Raw genomic sequence first — 22,330 nt, 5'->3', positions numbered from 1 at the left:
TCCGCAAAAGTGGCCTTTGTGAAAACGAAGAACACGCTAATAAAAAAATCTTGATGTTCAAATATAGCGTTTTTTTTTCACAACCCAAACAGTTTCCACTAGCCACTACTAGAAGAGGTGAGGGGGATAAGGATAACGATAGACGATAGCAACACTACAGTTAATCTATTGGGGACCCGGTATTTCATGTATTTGGAACATGGGGTGGTATCTTGTGGAAATCACCATGGAAGTTGCCAACGGCAAAGCGTGTCGCGGAACGTTTTCAATCCGAAAACATCATTATAACAAAGCCTTGCAGTTTCCGTGTAAATTCTAATTTACGAATAATTTTCGAAAAAAAGTAGCAATGTCATAAATGAACATTACGAGAAATTCAATAACGCATACGATCAATTCATAAGTAAATCAAAAAATTTGGGAATTCGATTAAAAAAAAACGGGAAATGTTATCGACGTGGTCCGGCTAGCGACGTGCACGGGAACTATTTAGTTCGTATAATGTAATGCAAAATTTTTTTATGCACTAGAAAAATTGATTGATGTGTACAAACAATACGTGTATACAGCTCATAAATTAAAACTTACCCGTAAAATAGAAAAGTAATAAAAAAAAAATAAAAACTGCGGAATTGTTGTAAAACTTGCAGCATGATGTTTTCGGATCTGGAATCAAGGTATTTAAAGGTTCTGTGTACGATTATTGGATGTGTGGGGTGGATGTGTAAGGGATACATGTTATAAGATAGCCGCTGTATCTCGGGCATAGCACACCCCATATCGATCGCCGAATCGAATCGATACACAACGCATCTGCCCCATACAGTCAACACTGTCGTTGACACTTTTGAAAGGTACGACTAAATTATTTTTTTATTAAGTAGATATGGAGAAACTAACTAATTGAACTAAATGTTAAATTAGTTTTGCACTTAGAGGCATTTTAGCTTTCTTGGCTGGTGCTGGATTTTGCTTGGATGAATCGCATTTAGAACTCTGAAAAAAATAAAAATAAATACCATCGGAAGCAAGAGAACACAACAGATTAAGTTTTGGTATTACATCTTGTTTATGTTTCCTATTTTGCTCGGCGACTGGCCTCTCCGGAGTAATGGATGCAAATACAAAATTGGAACCGACCCTTGGTGCCTGAACAGGTAACACGGATTTCATCAACGATGCAATTTCTGATAAATCTTTTTCACTTCTGCGTAAAAAAGATCCGCATCTCACCTATCAAATGAAAAGTAGGAAAGTATATAAGCGCTGATCTCTACAATGTGTTAAGCACTTTGTAAAAGTAACCTACAGTGGTCACAATGTTCGCCTTAGAATGCGTTGACTGCTTGGCGTTGGCAGTAGCAGCGGAGGAATCGCCTTCTGTAATTTGATTAATGGTTTTGGAAGCAGTGTTGATTTTCACCATTTTAGTTTGCCGGCTCATAACCAATGGCACTTCTTTATTCGTTTCCTGTACACCAAATGTTTGGCGGCAAAAATGGTTGATTAGTAAACTGAAAACATTTTACGTCGTTGGACGATCACCTGTTGCGACTTTTGTTGCAGGAGCCATTTTTCTCTATCACTGTGAATTTTTCTCCATGTGAGATCATCCTGTTCTTCAGCAGCTTCATCTTCTTCATCTTCTTGATTTTTTGGACGGGCACCGTCTCCCTCAGTATTTTCACCATCAGCCTGTTTCCACCGAAATTGTCTTTGCCTTCCACCGCCATCAGAATGCAAATCTCCATCTTCGAGAAAAAGCTCTTGAAAAAGTCGAACTTCACGCTGGTCTTGATCAAGCATTGTCTTCATATGGGCTCTTCCAACTTGCTCACGAACTTCGTTTTCATCAATATCCTCCTTATCGCCTTCCTCCTCCTCCCAGTCATCCATTTCGTCTTCTCGTTCGTCACCGCTGCCAACTTCGGAACCGGACAGTTCAGCCTCGTCTTCAAAAAACTCAGTCAGACCTCTAAATTCTCGTTCCTCTTCATGCATTCCCTCTTCTTCGACAAACGAATGGTTTTCATCGATAGTTTCATCTTCGTCATCTGACAGACAAACACGGGCCCTTTTTTTCACCTTTGACAGTGATTTTTCTCCATCCTCTAAAAAAGAAGGCACAGTTCCAGGTTCATCAGCGTCATTTTCAGAAACGAATTTTGGGAGAGCACTACTGGAGCCATCTTCCTCGTCATCCTCATCAGCCATTGGAATTATTCTTGCGAACGGCTTAACTTCTTCATCAGATTCGTCATCTGCATTTTCAGTCAAACTACTTATTTGCGTGTCTCTTCCAGAAAGTCAGTGAATCTACATGGTAAAATAAGTTAGCTAAGCATACAACGAAAAACACAAATCTTCGACACAACTTACCAGGGAATTTTCCCGAGCAGAGGGCCAATAGTTCTTCGACGTTTGAGGTTTCATTGTTTTGTGTGCACTTCAACTTAGGAATAATATCTTCTTCTTCTTCAGCACTATCACTCACGTCCAGGTTTGGAGTGAGATCCTCAAGTGAACTAGAACATCCGATTCCCTGAAACATTAAAATTGCATTACAAAATGAAATTAACGCGCCAATTAAGATATTTACTTTCAAACTAGGCTTCACATCCGATCTTAGGGTAGATGTACTTTGATCTAAACACGAATCCAGCTTTTTTGCAGCTACTTCAAAGTTGAGCGGAGGTTCAAAACCATTACTTTGATCGTCAGACTGGTTAGATGTTTGTACTGCTGATTTACTTTTGACTTCATCATTTTCTTCGTAACCAAGAGAATCTTCTTGGTCTTGATCTTCGGGATCTTGGTCACTGTCTTCAGTCTCTTCCTCAACAAATGTAATTTTCTTCTTTTTCCCTTTTTTAGTGCGCTCAAAGTCGTACTGCCAAGAATCTGGGCAGGGAACTGCAGCGTAACGGTCTGCCTATCCGGTATTTGCTGAATAGTCCATTCATCTTCTACACTACTTCTATGCACATCACAATTACTTAGCGATGGGTTATCTTGAGGTTCAACCGCTACAATCTCTGACCATACGATACTTTCAAGCGTTTCTTCCAGCGAAGTGGGTTGGTTGGTGACTACGGTGAAGACCGGATCTTTATGTCTGGAGATTTCCGGTTCAACAATGGTTTCAGTAACATTGGTGCTTGAATTCAGAATAGCCATTTTTGATCCACAATGAGTTTTACTTTTGTTGCTATACATCTTATGACTGTTTGAGAATTTTTCTGGAAGCTTTTCTTCATACTGGAAGGGATCTTCATTGGAGCTTGAAATATTGGGTTCTCGTAAAATTAGTTCTCCACTATTTACTACACGAACATCGGCAGAAGTTGCAAAGGGAGATTTATCCTCTGAAATGTTTGTGGGATCTTTAGTAGTTTTTGGTTCACTTGCAATGGCTTCTTCAAATATTATTTCCCCTTCTGCCTCACTACTTCCATTTCTTCCACAGTCTACTGAATTCTGTAGATCATCAGGCACGAAAATATCAAATTCTTTTAGAATACTTAAAATTCTGTCTTTGCTTTTGACTGAACACAGCAGCTTCCCAGAATAGATGTACTCAAGAACACAAAACAGTTCTTCAAAGCTCAGATCAATTGAGATGCAGACATCTAGGTCTAACTCACAATCAGGTAACAGGATGGAAAAGAACCGGCTGGCAGCAGCAAGAACACCTGTGTAAAATATTTTATGAAATCATTTCAAGAAATACAGCATTTTCTAAAATTTTGAACCTCATCCAATCATACGTCTGTTAGCACGGAGCTTGTTTTGTAAGCTGTGTTGTTCATTATTGTCATCTGGAGACTGGCAAAAAAATGTTAACATCCTGAAACATTAAAAAAATTCAGAGAATCAACGAGACAGACTAAAGAGGAAATTGGCAAAATAAGGTGGTGTATATAATACACACAGCACACAAAGCTTGCAAAATCTCATTGTTTAAAAATAATGGAAAATCTAATTGTTGAGAAACAGCCATAATCATGTCTTACAGTGAATTGTTCTTTTTTCCTTCCATCCATCCATCAACAAGAAATGATGCAGACATACTCCATGGTTAATTCCTACAATCTTAACTGGACCTTCACTACTCATTGTTTTTTTCCTTTTAGATGCCATTCCCATCCTGCAAAAGTGGCCTTTGTGAAAACGAAGAACACGCTAATAAAAAAAATCTTGATGTTCAAATATAGCGTTTTTTTTTTCACAACCCAATTTTTTTTTTTTTTTTTTTGATGTTTGGGGCGCTGGAGAGGACATCTGGTGGCCAGGGTTGTCTCCAGTTAGCGAGCATAGGTATGCTCTTTAGCCCTCGCCTTTGTCTTAACTTGGCGTCGTTTGCGTTCTTTGTCTCGATGTGTGGTCGCCATTTCTGTCGTGTTTGTTCTGGTTGTTGACCCAAACAGTTTCCACTAGCCACTACTAGAAGAGGTGAGGGGATAATTTGAGGCAGCCCCATCAGAGACAGCCAGTAAAATATCAAAAACCAGTACTTGTTCAGGTGACTACGTTTTGTTCTTATTATGTAATTTTTTTGTTATACTTTTTTTTCTATTTATTTAGATGGAAGGTAGTCTTTTTGGGCAAGGGGTGGCAATGGAAAAGAAAAAGCATGCATCCAAACTACAAAATCAAGTGAGTATAATATCTGCTATCAATAAAATCTTAGACATAAAATTTCTTTATTATTTAGGCTACCCTAGACCCTGTTCTGAATGCACTCAGTGCAGTTGACAGATTTGAGGATTTACAAAATAGTAATTTATCAACCCGACTGCTAAAAAGCACCCTACTGATACCACAATCTAGCTCAGCTGATTCCAAAAGTCCAGAATCACAGCTGGAGGTTGAATTTTTAATCATAATCAATGAAGTGACTTCAATCCTAGTATCACTTATTATTTTTAAATTTTATCTGTTCCAGAGTAATCAACTGATTTTGAAGAGAGACAGTCAAATTCCCAATGAAGACCAGGTGGTGGTGAATCAGAAGTTGTCAGAAAAACTGAAATTCCACCAAGTAGAAGGTGTAAAGTTTATGTGGAATGCATGTTTCAGAACCAGCACAAGTGCTGGATGTGTGCTTGCACATTGCATGGGTTTAGGCAAAAGCTTGCAAGTTGTAACTTTGACCCATACTGTACTTACTAATGCTATATGTCAGGTAACAAGCATAGTTGTATTATGATCAATAATATAGTATTTAAAATATTTTCTTTTCTATGAATTCTTTCTTTTTAAATTTTCACGTAGGTAAATCGTGTAATGGTGGTGTGTCCACTTAGCACGGTCTTAAACTGGGAAAACGAGTTCAGGATCTGGCTTCCTGGTGACACATTCACGACTCTGAACGTTTGCGAATTAGCTAGCAGTAAAACGGGTAAAACGAGAGAAACAAAAATTAAAAAATGGCTGAATATCGGAGGAGTATTGATTTTTCGGTATGAAATATTATTGGGGTATGAAATATTTCGAATTCTTACCAAAGAGAAAAAGAAGCTTACTGAGCAGGACGAGGTATTTCGGCAAGCCTTAGTTGATCCGGGTCCGGATGTACTTATTTGTGGTATTTTCTAAATATTTATTCTACTGTGTTACTCTTCGTTCAACTGCCATCCGTGTTTTCTGGTTGCAGATGAAGGACATTTATTGAAAAACGAAGATTCCGAAATATACAAAGCCATGAATCAGATTTGCACTCGACGCCGAATTATGCTAACTGGCACACCTCTTCAAAATAGTCTGTTCGAATTCTATACAATGGTTCAGTTTGTTAAGCCTGGACAACTGGGTACGAAAGCAGAATTCGGAAAACGTTTTGCAAAGCCGTTGGAAAAAGGACAGGCGGTCGACTCCGCCCCGGAAGATGTTCGTGTCATGAAACGGCGAGCTCTTATTCTTCATAAGATGCTTGAAAGTAAGCTAATTTTTTAAAAACTGTTTTCCAAATTTGTTGATGGAAATTTATTAATTCATTGGCATTATAAAATTTCATTGTTGCTAGATATTGTTCAGCGTTTTGACAGCAACGTCCTCGCACCCTTTTTACCGCCCAAATATGAATATGTTGTATCCATAAGGATGTCGGAGCTCCAAATCCGCCTTTACCTTTATTATTTGGAAAATCACACTAAAGGAGGGAGTATCCAACCCTCCGGAAATCAAGGTGAAAGTGCTGGATTGTTCAGCGACTTTCAGCAGCTTGCCCGAGTTTGGACTCATCCAAAGGCTTTGCTTTTGGCATGTAATCGTCCGGATTCAAGGAACTCAACTCAACATGCTGTTTCAAAAATTTCCAGTAGTGGTGAAGGAACGGCGAAAAAAATGCCAAAAACGACGATGACGACGATTACCTCATGAGGACCGAGGAACAAATTTTCGGTAAACATCTTGATTTTCCTCTTTTTCTTATTAAAAATTTCTTTTTTGACCAATGCTTCGAAAACAAAAACACTGAAAAAGGCGAGGACGTGTGTATGCAAGATCTGGTTGACCAAGCTTTAACGTCGTCCAGCAGTCCTTGGTGGTCAGATTTAATCTCAGAAAACGAAATTAACAACATAGAACACAGTGGAAAATTTGTTCTGCTGATGGATATTCTTCGGGAGTGCGAGCTGATTGGTGATAAATTATTGGTCTTCAGCCAGTCGCTCAGAAGCCTAGATCTGATAGAAGAGTTTCTTGCAATTGAAGATTTCAAAAATCAAAACAGAAGCACTAACGAAACCAATGGGGCAAGTGTCATAATTTGCCAATCACGATGTTTGCGTTTATTATTTATCTTTTTAGAAGGTTGTTGGCGGCACGTGGAATATCAATACTGATTACTTTCGACTGGATGGCTCCACGTCTTCCGAACAGCGTCTTAAATGGTGCCGAGCGTTCAATGACCCCCAAAATCCCCGTTCGCGTCTGTTTATAATCTCAACTAGAGCTGGCGGTATAGGCATAAATTTGGTGGGAGCCAACCGCGTCATAATTTTTGATGCGTCATGGAACCCGTCACATGATCTGCAAAGTGTCTTTCGGGTTTACCGGTATGAAATTTGTCTTGACTAATAACATCCGTAATTAAATTTTTAAATGCAGGTTAGGACAAAAGAAGCCGTGTTACATTTATCGCTTCGTAGCTCAGGGAACCATGGAAGAAAAAATCTATTATCGCCAGGTTAGCAAAAATAAAAATAAATATTCTTTTCGTCGCACTGCTTGCTGACGTTTTTTGTTCCCCTTGCACAGGTAGCCAAACTCTCACTATCAAGGCGTATTGTTGACGAGGAGCAAATCGATCGTTACTTCGCCTCAAACGATTTGACTGACCTCTATACATTTAATGCCGATGGCCAGTTTTCGTTACCGGCTTCAATACAAGAGCGTGATGACTCTTCTCTTCTTGACGACAACCTGTTGGCTGGAGTCGCAGTTCGACTGAAAGAGTGGGTTGGTGGGTACCAAGCACACGATTCTTTGCTTCAGAATCGTCCTGAAGAATATCTCGAAGACAGTGAGCAGCAAGCCATTTGGAAAATATTTCAAGTAGAAAAAGAAAAAGAGACTTCGTTGGCGCAAGCAAGCTCGCAAATAACTCTGTGATGAAGTTGGTTTTGTTTACAACTGTCGAGCATGGTGTAAAAGGGAGGTGTACCAACTCTTCAGTTAAGAAGGGTATCTCAGCTGAAGCCTCTTCGTGGTACAAGGTTATCAATCGTCAGAGACGCCTGGTGGCCGATCTTGAACTAAATGAAAAACCCACTTGAAAAATATTCTAAGTCCAAAACAGTGGATCCATCCCTATCGGCATTCGCTACGGGCCTACGGCCCATGGCAATAAGATGGCATTTCAAAATTAATGTTATTATCTTTCTTGTTTGGAAAAAAAATATTTCAAGTACTGTATGATCACACTCTATATTTAAAAAGAAATTAAAAGATAGTTTAAGTATTACTTTGTATTACATTTCTTGTATGGGCATTTTTGGCCAGTTTGAAACTCGCCTGGACTGTTGTTTGTTCTTTGGACAATAAAACATCTTTCAAACGTTTAGATTCAAAATAATATCTCACTTTTACATACTCCATTATTAAAGTTCCCATATTACAATGGCGATGAGTATCACAAAAAAGGGGCAGTACATTGGTTAATTTAACTTTTGCTATACACTCTTGGAATGTATCAGTGATATAAATATGATTAAGTGACTTAAAGTGGTTTGAGACAACTTTTTCAATTGCGCACAAAGTTTGGTACATTGACAGGGTGACAAACACCAGTCCACCTTTGGTTCGAGCTCTCGTGTATGCATCTGCGTCAAAATCACTTGGTAGATCTGCTTCTTTGGTAATTACAGTCTGTCTGCATGCCTCACACTCGAAAAGGTTTTCTCTCGTTTTCACCATGTAACCTGCTACATCGTATATGAGAAAGTTACCGATTCTATCTTCTTTGGACAAGGGCAACTCGTTTACGTAACGCTTTCCCAGCTCTTCCATTAAATCATCTTTCATTGCTACCCTTAAATCAGCAGCAGCCTTAGCATTGTCGCGGAATTTTTTAATGAGACACTCCTTAAAATCGACGAGCACCCTAATATGGTCATCATTTTCTACATTTGCGTTCCGCAATAGTATCTTCGCGGGTGTGTACAATGACATCATCCTGATAATATGTAGAAAACTTGTAGCCGTTGGATGTGTATCGACTGAACGTATGCGCCCAAAAGTCATCTATAGGCAAAAAAGGATAGTTCATTAAACGATTATTTGCATTTTTTTTTTTACAAATATATACCTCTAAGGCGTCTTGGTTTCATTTTGCTGTCAGTACGAAATCGTATTTCTCTAAAGGGTTTTTTGGATTCAATAACTCTTCTGTCAAGTCAATGGTGCTACGGATAGACAAGCGCCAGCCATCTAGAGTCGTATCTGACGCAAATGCGGCCATTATTCGACGTTTTCCAGGATTGCGATGGCACTCCTCAGTTAACTCTATTATTTTTAGCATGTCTTCGAGTACAGATTTTTTCCCCTTTGTTACCTTTCCCTCCATTTCGACTAAATTATTCCAGTTGTTCCCATTAATTGACTCACCCTTGTGTCGTCCATTCATAATGTCAAATGTGTCATTAATAAGCTTTGTAAGCTTTTCTGTAGCTTCTGATCCTAATAAAATAATGAGTTAGATTTAGAAATTTGGAAGATTTAATAAGGTACCATTGAATAAATGCGCTGTTTTTTTGTCTTCTCTTAAAAATTTTAAAGCCATGGCCATATGTTTGGAGTACAGCTGTGTGGCCAAGCTTACCGTCATTCTCTACCAGGTTGATGGCCAAATGTGAGCAAGTTTTAACTTGGGAACCAATTTCAAACCAAGCAACCTTTGATGCTCAAATACTCTCTGATAGAACATGTGGTAGACAGTGTGCCCGGCAAACTGAGAAACATAAAAAGGAAAGTATTAGTCTCCATTTGCTTAAGTATACTTTAAGCACATTTACAACCTGAGCAATTTTTTGAAGCACAATTTATTCACCATTTTTGGAAAGACGCTATCAAGGCGTCAACCAAACGACGCCATTAATGTGTTCAAACTTTCAGTACGACTAATGGAAAACCGTTGACGACTGATCCGAAGGTAACATTTTCTCACAAGCTCAAGAGATGGCGTTTACTATAGAGAACCAAACAATGCCTACTGGTACCACAAAGAGGCTTCACAAGAGATACCCTTCTTAACTGAAGAGTTGGTACACCTCCGTTTCCGCAAAAGTGGCCTTTGTGAAAACGAAGAACACGCTAATAAAAAAAATCTTGATGTTCAAATATAGCGTTTTTTTTTTCACAACCCAAACAGTTTCCACTAGCCACTACTAGAAGAGGTGAGGGGGATAAGGATAACGATAGACGATAGCAACACTACAGTTAATCTATTGGGGACCCGGTATTTCATGTATTTGGAACATGGGGTGGTATCTTGTGGAAATCACCATGGAAGTTGCCAACGGCAAAGCGTGTCGCGGAACGTTTTCAATCCGAAAACATCATTATAACAAAGCCTTGCAGTTTCCGTGTAAATTCTAATTTACGAATAATTTTCGAAAAAAGTAGCAATGTCATAAATGAACATTACGAGAAATTCAATAACGCATACGATCAATTCATAAGTAAATCAAAAAATTTGGGAATTCGATTAAAAAAAACGGGAAATGTTATCGACGTGGTCCGGCTAGCGACGTGCACGGGAACTATTTAGTTCGTATAATGTAATGCAAAATTTTTTTATGCACTAGAAAAATTGATTGATGTGTACAAACAATACGTGTATACAGCTCATAAATTAAAACTTACCCGTAAAATAGAAAAGTAATAAAAAAAAATAAAAACTGCGGAATTGTTGTAAAACTTGCAGCATGATGTTTTCGGATCTGGAATCAAGGTATTTAAAGGTTCTGTGTACGATTATTGGATGTGTGGGGTGGATGTGTAAGGGATACATGTTATAAGATAGCCGCTGTATCTCGGGCATAGCACACCCATATCGATCGCCGAATCGAATCGATACACAACGCATCTGCCCCATACAGTCAACACTGTCGTTGACACTTTTGAAAGGTACGACTAAATTATTTTTTTATTAAGTAGATATGGAGAAACTAACTAATTGAACTAAATGTTAAATTAGTTTTGCACTTAGAGGCATTTTAGCTTTCTTGGCTGGTGCTGGATTTTGCTTGGATGAATCGCATTTAGAACTCTGAAAAAAATAAAAATAAATACCATCGGAAGCAAGAGAACACAACAGATTAAGTTTTGGTATTACATCTTGTTTATGTTTCCTATTTTGCTCGGCGACTGGCCTCTCCGGAGTAATGGATGCAAATACAAAATTGGAACCGACCCTTGGTGCCTGAACAGGTAACACGGATTTCATCAACGATGCAATTTCTGATAAATCTTTTTCACTTCTGCGTAAAAAAGATCCGCATCTCACCTATCAAATGAAAAGTAGGAAAGTATATAAGCGCTGATCTCTACAATGTGTTAAGCACTTTGTAAAAGTAACCTACAGTGGTCACAATGTTCGCCTTAGAATGCGTTGACTGCTTGGCGTTGGCAGTAGCAGCGGAGGAATCGCCTTCTGTAATTTGATTAATGGTTTTGGAAGCAGTGTTGATTTTCACCATTTTAGTTTGCCGGCTCATAACCAATGGCACTTCTTTATTCGTTTCCTGTACACCAAATGTTTGGCGGCAAAAATGGTTGATTAGTAAACTGAAAACATTTTACGTCGTTGGACGATCACCTGTTGCGACTTTTGTTGCAGGAGCCATTTTTCTCTATCACTGTGAATTTTTCTCCATGTGAGATCATCCTGTTCTTCAGCAGCTTCATCTTCTTCATCTTCTTGATTTTTTGGACGGGCACCGTCTCCCTCAGTATTTTCACCATCAGCCTGTTTCCACCGAAATTGTCTTTGCCTTCCACCGCCATCAGAATGCAAATCTCCATCTTCGAGAAAAAGCTCTTGAAAAAGTCGAACTTCACGCTGGTCTTGATCAAGCATTGTCTTCATATGGGCTCTTCCAACTTGCTCACGAACTTCGTTTTCATCAATATCCTCCTTATCGCCTTCCTCCTCCTCCCAGTCATCCATTTCGTCTTCTCGTTCGTCACCGCTGCCAACTTCGGAACCGGACAGTTTTTTTCCGCTGTATTTGCCCGTCGAATCACTCAGTCTCTGCCCGTCGTCCCACTCGCTGCCCACAAAAATGCCCAATGAAGTTGCCCGTCAACTTATATATTGCCTCTGGCTATCTAATCCCTAACAGTCTTTGCCCGTCGACCCCCTCTCTGCCCGTCAACCCCCTCTTTGCCCGTCGATCAACAATCGATCAGCAAAAATAACCACTGTAGGAGGCCCGTCGACCATATCGTTGCCTCTTTTTATCATCCTCCTCACAGTATCTGCCCGTCAACCCACTTACTGCCCAACAAAATGTCCGTTTTAGTTGGCCGTCAACCTATTTATTGCCCCTGTCCGTCGGCTCACATGCTGTCTCGTCCACCCGTCCTACTAAATGCCCATGGACTGAAAAATTGTCAATTTCCACGATTTCGTCCACCTTTTACGCATCTAGTCTTCCAAAGTCCTCTCCCACCAATTCCTCCCAACGCCAGCGGCAACTTACAGCCAATCACAGGATGAGCACATCCAAGAGACCCAAAACTCCTCCCACATTTTTCCTTATATTTTTATAGAGTATAGATTCAACAATTCATTTGGAAACATTTGTATGGAACGACTACTGAATGCATTAATGGAAATACTTGGAACGAGGACTGTAAATGATAAAACCAAATCTGAATATTCCATCATCGAGCTTGATGGACAACGCAATTTTCACGAATAATAGTACTTGGGAGCCTCAGTGTAGTAGATAGGGATGGGGTTGCATAGGTTGTTGTGTAGTACTTCGGTGCCTCGGTGTAGTAGCTAGGAGTAAGGGTGCCAACGGTTCGGAACTAACCGAACCGGAACCGAATCATCGGTTCGTGTCTTTATCGGAACGAAACTCGATCGGTACGGTTCTTTGGCGGTTAGATCGAAGTAAAACCGTCTGGACCCGAACCGAACAGGAATTGAATGTTGTGGGACCCCACAATATTAAAAAATCTCTATTATAAATAAGTTCAACGTTATTTAAATAATTAATTATTATTATTATAATAGTTATTAATACTTTTAATTTCGCCTTAAGAGGCAAATTATACGCTATACCATTGGTCACAAACGGTCTTTTTTGTTTTAGTCGAATTTTCTTTGGGTATTGTGAAGAATAAAACCTTTCAATGTTGATATCACATCCCACTATACGTAACACATTTAAGTACTCCCGGTAAGAGGCTTGAACGCTTGACGTCAGGATTTACAGTCCTGCGCGTTACTAGACGATCTATTCGATTCATACTTATTGTGCGACTATTAGTGTTAAACTTATGGATAAATTGCGGAAAGCGCGGAAGCGCATTGTTTTTGTTTGCTCCGAAACCACGCTTGTACCGTTCTGGGACGGTTCAGTTCGGCTCGGTTCGGTTCAGTTCGGTTCGGTTCGGATCCTTGATTTTCGATCCGTGGTACGGTTACGGTTCGGAAAACCGTCGGTTTTTGCGAACCGTTGGCACCCTTAGCTAGGAGTAGCATATGCTGTGGTATACTCGGGGGCCTTTGTAGTATAATATCTTGGAGCCTCAGTCTGGTAATATTTAGGGGCCTCAGTGTAGTAAGCTGGAGCAGCGTAAGTGGTTGTGTAGTATTCAGCAGCCTTTGTGGTGTAGTATTCAGCAGCCTCAGTGTAGTAAGCCGGAGCAGCGTAGGTGGTGGTGTAGTACTTGGGCGCCTCAGCGTAGTAGCTTGGGGCACCGTACGTTGTGGTGTATTCGGGGGCCTTTGTAGTATAATATTGCGGTGCCTCTGTCTGGTAATACTTGGGAGACTCAGTGTAGTAAGCTGGAGCAGCGTATGTTGTGGTGTAGTACTCAGCTTTCTTCGTGTAATACTCCGGGGCGGCAGTTGTGTAGTATTCAGTTGCCTTTGTGGTATAGTATTGAGGAGCTTCGGTGTAGTAAACCGGAGCGGCATATGTTGTAGTGTAGTACTTCGGGGCTTCTGTATAATAGCTTGGAGCCGCATATGTTGTAGTGTATTGTGGAGCCGAATATTTGGGAGCCTCAGTGTAATAAGCTGGAGCGGCGTAAGTGGTGGTGTAGTATTCAGCTTTCTTTGTGTAGTACTCTGGGGCTTTAGTTGTGTAGTATTCAGCAGCCTCAGTATAGTAAGACGGAGCAGCATAAGTTGTGGTGTAGTAAGTAGGTTCGACGTAGTACGAAGGAGCAGTCGTGGTGTAGTAACTTGGGGCAGCGTAGTACTTCGGGGCTTCAGTGTAGTAGGTCGGCTCGGAGTAATAAGATGGCGCGGCTTCAGTGTAGTAGGTTGGTGCTACGTAATACTTAGGCGCCTCTGTAGTTGTGTAGTACGACACGGTTGTAGTGTAGCTTGGAGCAGAGTCATATTTCGGGGCCTCGGTGTAGTAAACTGGTGAAGCGTAAGTTGTGGTGTAATACTCAGGAGCCTTTGTGGTATAGTAAGTGGGAGCCTCGGTGTAGTAGCTTGGAGTGGTATAATATACTGGCGCTTCCGTGTAATAGCTCGGTGCGGAGTAGTATTTTGGTTCCTCCATATAGTAAGTGGGAGCTGCATACGTGGTGGTGTAGTATTCAGGAGCCTTTGTCCCATAGTACATGGGAGCCTCGGTGTAGTAAGTGGGGGCCGCATATGTTGTGGGGTAGTACTCGGGCGCCTTTGTAGTGTAGTAAGTGGGGGCCGCATACGTCGTGGTGTAGTACGGCGCAGCAGTGGTGTAGTACGGCGCAGCAGTGGTGTAGTACGGCGCAGCAGTGGTGTAGTACGGCGCAGCAGTGGTGTAGTACGGCGCAGCAGTGGTCGTCTGGTATGAATAACTACCGTACTCGGAAGTCTTTTGTTTTCACCCAAAAAAAAGGGGGGCCTTAAAAGAATAACCAGGATTTTGGGTACTTGGCTTTACGACATCATAAGACAGCATCCAATCTAACGTTAGCCATAAGAGATCACAAACAAAAAAAGGCTTTTCTCAATCAACTAAAAAACTGGACAACGAGAGCTGCAAATATGCATTTTGTATACATTCACATTAAATCATTCTTTTTATAGTTGGCCATGCATAATTTGAAATAACGATGCAACCGCGTGACCGCCAACTGCCTGTTCATTGGAGTGAAACCGTGTTAAAGAAAGAAATGATTGGTCGTTCTCTTTTAAATATAACGTTTTGTTTAAACACGACAAATGAACCGAACGACCATCGTGAATTTTATTGTGTTGTCCACGCCACTGTACAGAATGGCCGAACGAGTATTGATCGGTTTTATTCCAACACATGAGGCCGTATCAGCGAACCACTACGTCAATGGTGTCTATAGAGAGTATAGTCCACAACAATATTCGGCCCTGTGCTAAAGCTGACAAGTAATACGTACACACACGTGTTAGATATAAACAGTTTGTGCTGGGAGTGTATAATATTCTATTGCGGGGATGACTCATGTGTTACGCACAGCCAGACGAATACAACAGTGGGGACATGTCATACGTCTTTCTGAAGTCGCGTTATATAAAATACCCTGAAAGCTATTGCATAAATAAACGTCTGCTGAGAGCAGAAGAAACACACAATAAAAGAGGGTAATACGATGACATTTTTTATTTAGGTTAACCCAACTTGGAGCGTGTATAGAAACACAAATAAATCTGTTAATGAAGTGTATAATGAAAAATCGATAATGGCGCACACCTGTTGGCTGTAATTGAAATGGATGTTGAGCTGGACGAATACCGGCCCAACGGCTGTGGTATATAGAACGCGGACGCATTAAGTAATCACAGACTCTATTATATAGTTATCGCAGCTGGAAAAACCAGAAAGAAAAGTTGAGTGAAATGTGGCACAAGGCACATCGGTCTCGTCACTTTCGAAATAAAACTGGCGTTGTGTATTAGTTTGGATCGGCCGAATAGATGCGGGAGAGCCACAACAACAAAAGAAAACGATGTTAGCCAATAACGCCCAAAAAAATCAACTTTAAAACATCAATTAATGCTAAACGTTTAAAGTGGTTTATAGGAGGAGATTACCGCTATGTTTAACCAATTCAAATATGAAAAAAGAATGAAATACGCGAGGAGCTGATATGAATAAATCAACATGAAGAAATCGTGAGTTAATGCCGATCTTTGTCCCGAGCTATACATAAAAATGATGAAACGTCTTCGACACCAGGACGGACACGCGCTCGAATTTGCACATGTTACTTTGCATGTACAGCATATACAGGGGTTGAGATATTTATAGATATTTATAGATTTGATATATCACTACTACCCCAAACTTCCCTGCACCAAAGTACCCTACTACTAGCTAACCTGCACCAGCTTACTCTACTCCCAGCTACAACAAGGATAACAAATACGCTGATATCACCATCACCAGCCAATCTGACGAACGCATCCTCGATGGCAGCAGCCAATGGAGGTAATAAATAATTAATCTGAGGATTTCCGTTATCTGATAAAAAAACCAACCAAGACCAAGACCAGGACCAAGACTGCTATGCCATAAAAACGAAAAGTTAGTCGATTATTTTTTTTTTGACACTGGCCTTCACCTGCCATTCAAACTGGCTTACGAGCAAACGACGAACCTTTTAAGAATCCATTAGGGGTTGAAAGATTCCCATGGGGTCAGTTCGATTAACACCTCAATTATATTACGAGAATACAACAGCCTATACCATGGACAGTGACAGAATCCATTCACGCAGCATTCTTTTTTCTCTGTTTTGTCACTCATCGAAAACAATAAAGCGAAGAGGGCAGTATGGGTGTGGATGATGACTTCCAGCAGGTGATTTGTTACAGGATGCTAAAGAACTTCTACCCTGTTCAGATTTACAAGACCAGTTGCCAACAGTTTTGCTACGGCAAAAAGTGAGGGCTCCTGCAGTAAATATAGAAGGAGTTCAATCTATTAGAATTCAATCTACTTTTATCCAGATTGAAGTTGTACAAACCCTGTTAGTAAAAAAATCTGGTAAAAAAAATCTCAGATACAATTAATTAGATTGAAATTATGCCTGTTTGAGAAGGTACCAAACTCTCGTGTCAGTTTATCTAAAAAAGCAAAAAAGCTGAAAAAGTAAAAAAGAGTATTTAAAACACGTTTTGTACGAGGGAAACATAATATATGAATATGAGATCATGATGAACATGATGATATAAGAATATAATTATACCTTTCTCGACAAGTTTCCCAGCCGAATCTATAAATTCCATCGTTCTCTTCACGAGAGGTCGGCCCTTTTCTAAAAGTAATATATTTATTCATTTTAAATGACAGCAGGCCGCCATTAAAAACGAAAATGACAACAAACGAGGAAAAAAAACAATTGCCGACTCAAATGCGACGGCGGCTGCTGAAATTTCGGGGCCTATCCACCACTGCGTGGCTTGAAAGGATGGTCACGTGACCATCCCACTGAGCCAATAAAAACCCTGGAAATGGTGCCGTTTTCTGGTACGGACCTCTCCGTACGTACGTGGAGACCATGTTGGTTGAAAATTAGATACAACTGAATGAGCTATCCATCTGCCACCTAGCGGCAGAAAATTCCAGGCTTTTAGCATTCCATTCAGGAACGGTGATTTACATCATACGAATCCTATATTTTGCCATTTTTCATGAATAATATTCTTTTTTAAAATATACTCAATCCTATTAAATAAATAATTCGATAAGGAAAGAAAATTGTTCATTTTTTATTTTCGTCAATTTAGTCTATCTCATTTACCAAATCCAACATAAAGGTCCAACAGATGCCAAAACGGACAGTAGCTGTTTTCCAACATCTATTTAACAGTATAAAAGACTTGATAAAACATTCCAAGTATAGTAACGGTGTTGGTTCGCTAGCACCGTTACTGTGGGATACCACAGTATATGATAAATGGTGGCTATATGGTGATGGACGTTGTCGGACCATTTGGAGATTGTCTGACGCTAATTCCAGGTCGAAAATGGCTTCAAGACTATCGTAAGGATCAATATAACCATCAAATAACATATACTGTGGAATACCATAGGTGCAGAAATGTGCGAATGGTATAAGGTCGTCGTGGAGTCGTGGTGGTGGCTAGTTTATCAGGACCTGGATCGGACCATTGTCTGACGCTAATTCCAGGTCGAAAAGGGCTTCAAGACTGTGTAGGGTTCCATATGTAGTCTGAATCACCTTGGCTAGATTGCTGCACGATTGCGATTCGAACGCTGTACCCCTTAATGGAGGAAGCTAGGTGAATGAACGGATTACCTATGCCTATGGCTATGGCTGGCCTGTGGCCGATAATTTGACCGATGATCCCACTTTTTTATTCATTCTTAGATATAGCTCATTTAAATAAAGCCTGCATGTGCGTGAATAACAATTCAAGGATAAATAATGTGTAACAATGATCGTTATTTAATCTTTACCCGAATATTTATTCACGCACATGCATGCATCTGTTCAGTATAGAATGAAACTGTTGACAGGTAAATAGCAGTCTTTGATATTGGTCTGTTCCCAGCAATGCGGGGAATTTCGATTTCAAGGTTCTCTCAGACAGGGTCATAGGCGATTGGAAACGACCCTGGTGGATCATTTTTGCATAACAAGTTTACCCAACGCAGGAACGAGCAGGATCGTGAAACTCTTGTCTTAACCAGTCTGCTGTTGGTGATATGGTCGATAAAGATTTAATAATAGGTCAGGGTATAATTTGCTACCAACCCGTTCATGTCGAAACTGGTCAAAGCATCAAGAACAAAGCTCAAGAACAAAGCTTTTCACTTGCTGGAATGCAGGTGAGATGATTTGGCGTAGTATGGGATCTGGCGCACAAAATCAAGTCATCAAGGATGTTGAATTTCAGCTTACGTAAATTTATAGTCATACAAAACACTACGACGACCTAACGATTCATGAGATTTTTGAAATGCTATCTGCCTCATAATTATGAGCTGGAGCCGACGGCATCCTGTAAGTTTCAGGTGAAACAGGTAGTACTGATTAAATGGCGGTTCAAAAAGAAGGACTTTCTCACAAATTCAAGAGTTACATGTTGCCAATCATTTACACAAATTTAATTTAGCTCGAGAATGAAAAAATCCACAATTCTTGTTGTTGAAAACGAGAAGCACAACACACAATATTCGACTGTGCACTCTGGAACTACCGAAATCACAGAGATAGAAAAGTTGAACTGCTCGGGCGCGGTGCAAGTGTCTATTTGCTTTATGTCGGCGAATAGATTGTGATGATTGTCAACATCAGTATTTACCTCGAATATTGAGTGTACTGTACTTTTTTTTCTTTTAGTACTTTACTTTTACTCTATTCGCTAATATAATACTACAGCAGTAGCCGACCTCTGCAAGCCCCGTCATCTAGCATTACTCAACTCTGGCTCTTGAATAAATAAACCTTTCCCCTCCACCAAAAGAAAAAAAAAAGAAGTCTCGTACTACAGTACTGATAAAGCGCAGGGAAGACGTAGCGGCAACTTGGGAGCCCCTCCTCCCCTCGCGGGAGTTGTGTGACAAACACTGCACAGAGAGGCAGACAGACTGCGAGCGACAGGGAAGAAGAAAAGCCATCCGTACATTTGGATCCAAGAATACAAAAACATAACAAAAAAACTCGTCCTTCTTCATCTTCACCATATCGAAGGATCATATCATTTCCACCAAGTAGGAAAGTATATAAGCGCTGATCTCTACAATGTGTTAAGCACTTTGTAAAAGTAACCTACAGTGGTCACAATGTTCGCCTTAGAATGCGTTGACTGCTTGGCGTTGGCAGTAGCAGCGGAGGAATCGCCTTCTGTAATTTGATTAATGGTTTTGGAAGCAGTGTTGATTTTCACCATTTTAGTTTGCCGGCTCATAACCAATGGCACTTCTTTATTCGTTTCCTGTACACCAAATGTTTGGCGGCAAAAATGGTTGATTAGTAAACTGAAAACATTTTACGTCGTTGGACGATCACCTGTTGCGACTTTTGTTGCAGGAGCCATTTTTCTCTATCACTGTGAATTTTTCTCCATGTGAGATCATCCTGTTCTTCAGCAGCTTCATCTTCTTCATCTTCTTGATTTTTTGGACGGGCACCGTCTCCCTCAGTATTTTCACCATCAGCCTGTTTCCACCGAAATTGTCTTTGCCTTCCACCGCCATCAGAATGCAAATCTCCATCTTCGAGAAAAAGCTCTTGAAAAAGTCGAACTTCACGCTGGTCTTGATCAAGCATTGTCTTCATATGGGCTCTTCCAACTTGCTCACGAACTTCGTTTTCATCAATATCCTCCTTATCGCCTTCCTCCTCCTCCCAGTCATCCATTTCGTCTTCTCGTTCGTCACCGCTGCCAACTTCGGAACCGGACAGTTCAGCCTCGTCTTCAAAAAACTCAGTCAGACCTCTAAATTCTCGTTCCTCTTCATGCATTCCCTCTTCTTCGACAAACGAATGGTTTTCATCGATAGTTTCATCTTCGTCATCTGACAGACAAACACGGGCCCTTTTTTTCACCTTTGACAGTGATTTTTCTCCATCCTCTAAAAAAAGAAGGCACAGTTCCAGGTTCATCAGCGTCATTTTCAGAAACGAATTTTGGGAGAGCACTACTGGAGCCATCTTCCTCGTCATCCTCATCAGCCATTGGAATTATTCTTGCGAACGGCTTAACTTCTTCATCAGATTCGTCATCTGCATTTTCAGTCAAACTACTTATTTGCGTGTCTCTTCCAGAAAGTCAGTGAATCTACATGGTAAAATAAGTTAGCTAAGCATACAACGAAAAAACAAATCTTCGACACAACTTACCAGGGAATTTTCCCGAGCAGAGGGCCAATAGTTCTTCGACGTTTGAGGTTTCATTGTTTTGTGTGCACTTCAACTTAGGAATAATATCTTCTTCTTCTTCAGCACTATCACTCACGTCCAGGTTTGGAGTGAGATCCTCAAGTGAACTAGAACATCCGATTCCCTGAAACATTAAAATTGCATTACAAAATGAAATTAACGCGCCAATTAAGATATTTACTTTCAAACTAGGCTTCACATCCGATCTTAGGGTAGATGTACTTTGATCTAAACACGAATCCAGCTTTTTTGCAGCTACTTCAAAGTTGAGCGGAGGTTCAAAACCATTACTTTGATCGTCAGACTGGTTAGATGTTTGTACTGCTGATTTACTTTTGACTTCATCATTTTCTTCGTAACCAAGAGAATCTTCTTGGTCTTGATCTTCGGGATCTTGGTCACTGTCTTCAGTCTCTTCCTCAACAAATGTAATTTTCTTCTTTTTCCCTTTTTTAGTGCGCTCAAAGTCGTACTGCCAAGAATCTGGGCAGGGAACTGCAGCGTAACGGTCTGCCTATCCGGTATTTGCTGAATAGTCCATTCATCTTCTACACTACTTCTATGCACATCACAATTACTTAGCGATGGGTTATCTTGAGGTTCAACCGCTACAATCTCTGACCATACGATACTTTCAAGCGTTTCTTCCAGCGAAGTGGGTTGGTTGGTGACTACGGTGAAGACCGGATCTTTATGTCTGGAGATTTCCGGTTCAACAATGGTTTCAGTAACATTGGTGCTTGAATTCAGAATAGCCATTTTTGATCCACAATGAGTTTTACTTTTGTTGCTATACATCTTATGACTGTTTGAGAATTTTTCTGGAAGCTTTTCTTCATACTGGAAGGGATCTTCATTGGAGCTTGAAATATTGGGTTCTCGTAAAATTAGTTCTCCACTATTTACTACACGAACATCGGCAGAAGTTGCAAAGGGAGATTTATCCTCTGAAATGTTTGTGGGATCTTTAGTAGTTTTTGGTTCACTTGCAATGGCTTCTTCAAATATTATTTCCCCTTCTGCCTCACTACTTCCATTTCTTCCACAGTCTACTGAATTCTGTAGATCATCAGGCACGAAAATATCAAATTCTTTTAGAATACTTAAAATTCTGTCTTTGCTTTTGACTGAACACAGCAGCTTCCCAGAATAGATGTACTCAAGAACACAAAACAGTTCTTCAAAGCTCAGATCAATTGAGATGCAGACATCTAGGTCTAACTCACAATCAGGTAACAGGATGGAAAAGAACCGGCTGGCAGCAGCAAGAACACCTGTGTAAAATATTTTATGAAATCATTTCAAGAAATACAGCATTTTCTAAAATTTTGAACCTCATCCAATCATACGTCTGTTAGCACGGAGCTTGTTTTGTAAGCTGTGTTGTTCATTATTGTCATCTGGAGACTGGCAAAAAAATGTTAACATCCTGAAACATTAAAAAAATTCAGAGAATCAACGAGACAGACTAAAGAGGAAATTGGCAAAATAAGGTGGTGTATATAATACACACAGCACACAAAGCTTGCAAAATCTCATTGTTTAAAAATAATGGAAAATCTAATTGTTGAGAAACAGCCATAATCATGTCTTACAGTGAATTGTTCTTTTTTCCTTCCATCCATCCATCAACAAGAAATGATGCAGACATACTCCATGGTTAATTCCTACAATCTTAACTGGACCTTCACTACTCATTGTTTTTTTCCTTTTAGATGCCATTCCCATCCTGCAAAAGTGGCCTTTGTGAAAACGAAGAACA

The 22,330-nt window shown here is 40.2% G+C and overlaps 6 protein-coding genes and 2 long non-coding RNA genes across 11 annotated transcripts; 1 reads left to right on the top strand and 7 right to left on the bottom strand.

Annotated features, from left to right (window-relative positions):
• Positions 1–221: 221 nt before the first annotated feature.
• LOC123467728 (claspin-like) lies at positions 222–2,551 on the bottom strand. The gene is made up of 5 exons (XM_045167531.1): positions 2,380–2,551; positions 1,546–2,306; positions 1,310–1,471; positions 1,082–1,233; positions 222–315 (listed from the first exon to the last, which is right to left on the bottom strand). Exons 1-5 carry the CDS (start codon positions 2,549–2,551, stop codon positions 222–224), a joined length of 1,341 nt encoding a protein of 446 aa, XP_045023466.1.
• Positions 2,441–4,172, bottom strand: LOC123467703. The gene is made up of 4 exons (XM_045167520.1): positions 4,014–4,172; positions 3,768–3,847; positions 2,600–3,692; positions 2,441–2,542 (listed from the first exon to the last, which is right to left on the bottom strand). Exons 1-3 carry the CDS (start codon positions 4,067–4,069, stop codon positions 2,674–2,676), a joined length of 1,155 nt encoding a protein of 384 aa, XP_045023455.1. The 5' UTR covers positions 4,070–4,172; the 3' UTR covers positions 2,441–2,542; positions 2,600–2,673.
• A 146-nt stretch (positions 4,173–4,318) lies between these two features.
• LOC123467707 (transcriptional regulator ATRX-like) lies at positions 4,319–8,065 on the top strand. The gene is made up of 11 exons (XM_045167524.1): positions 4,319–4,522; positions 4,585–4,656; positions 4,715–4,867; positions 4,946–5,185; positions 5,275–5,587; positions 5,657–5,938; positions 6,026–6,322; positions 6,484–6,761; positions 6,814–7,058; positions 7,111–7,189; positions 7,261–8,065. The coding sequence occupies exons 2-11, from the start codon at positions 4,585–4,587 to the stop codon at positions 7,612–7,614; spliced, it is 2,313 nt and encodes a 770-aa protein (XP_045023459.1). The 5' UTR covers positions 4,319–4,522; the 3' UTR covers positions 7,615–8,065.
• A 16-nt stretch (positions 8,066–8,081) lies between these two features.
• On the bottom strand, positions 8,082–9,746 carry LOC123467712. The gene is made up of 4 exons (XR_006641836.1): positions 9,519–9,746; positions 9,232–9,451; positions 8,810–9,180; positions 8,082–8,745 (listed from the first exon to the last, which is right to left on the bottom strand). It is a non-coding gene; the product is annotated as an uncharacterized LOC123467712 (long non-coding RNA).
• A 1,302-nt stretch (positions 9,747–11,048) lies between these two features.
• On the bottom strand, positions 11,049–11,671 carry LOC123467727 (claspin-like). The gene is made up of 2 exons (XM_045167530.1): positions 11,321–11,671; positions 11,049–11,246 (listed from the first exon to the last, which is right to left on the bottom strand). Exons 1-2 carry the CDS (start codon positions 11,669–11,671, stop codon positions 11,049–11,051), a joined length of 549 nt encoding a protein of 182 aa, XP_045023465.1.
• A 1,531-nt stretch (positions 11,672–13,202) lies between these two features.
• On the bottom strand, positions 13,203–14,510 carry LOC116935416 (extensin-2). Its single transcript, XM_045167529.1, has 2 exons — positions 14,382–14,510; positions 13,203–14,327 (listed from the first exon to the last, which is right to left on the bottom strand). The coding sequence occupies exon 2, from the start codon at positions 14,316–14,318 to the stop codon at positions 13,203–13,205; it is 1,116 nt and encodes a 371-aa protein (XP_045023464.1). The 5' UTR covers positions 14,319–14,327; positions 14,382–14,510.
• Positions 14,511–15,302: 792 nt separating this feature from the next.
• On the bottom strand, positions 15,303–17,324 carry LOC123467717. Of its 2 annotated transcripts, XR_006641842.1 has the most exons (3): positions 16,906–17,079; positions 16,684–16,800; positions 15,303–16,610 (listed from the first exon to the last, which is right to left on the bottom strand). It is a non-coding gene; the product is annotated as an uncharacterized LOC123467717 (long non-coding RNA). The 2 variants fall into 2 exon arrangements; XR_006641841.1 differs by having other exon boundaries at positions 15,303–16,800; positions 16,906–17,324.
• Positions 17,325–17,412: 88 nt separating this feature from the next.
• Positions 17,413–22,322, bottom strand: LOC123467702 (claspin-like). 3 transcript variants are annotated; one of them, XR_006641833.1, is made up of 7 exons: positions 22,164–22,322; positions 21,918–21,997; positions 20,750–21,842; positions 20,530–20,692; positions 19,696–20,467; positions 18,439–19,621; positions 17,413–18,378 (listed from the first exon to the last, which is right to left on the bottom strand). XR_006641833.1 is itself a non-coding variant. In XM_045167519.1 (6 exons), the coding sequence occupies exons 5-6, from the start codon at positions 20,356–20,358 to the stop codon at positions 19,424–19,426; spliced, it is 861 nt and encodes a 286-aa protein (XP_045023454.1). In that variant the 5' UTR covers positions 20,359–20,467; positions 20,530–20,692; positions 20,750–21,842; positions 21,903–21,997; positions 22,164–22,321; the 3' UTR covers positions 17,413–19,423. The 3 variants fall into 3 exon arrangements, 1 of the variants encoding a protein (XP_045023454.1); XR_006641832.1 differs by having other exon boundaries at positions 17,413–19,621; XM_045167519.1 differs by having other exon boundaries at positions 17,413–19,621; positions 21,903–21,997; positions 22,164–22,321.
• Between the last annotated feature and the right edge of the window lie 8 nt (positions 22,323–22,330).

Source organism: Daphnia magna, unplaced genomic scaffold (genome assembly GCF_020631705.1).
Source record: "Daphnia magna isolate NIES unplaced genomic scaffold, ASM2063170v1.1 Dm_contigs216, whole genome shotgun sequence".
NCBI classification, from domain to species: Eukaryota; Metazoa; Arthropoda; class Branchiopoda; order Diplostraca; family Daphniidae; genus Daphnia; species Daphnia magna.
The sequence above is the reverse complement of the archived record's forward strand: the minus strand, read 5'-3'. Positions and strand labels throughout refer to the sequence as shown.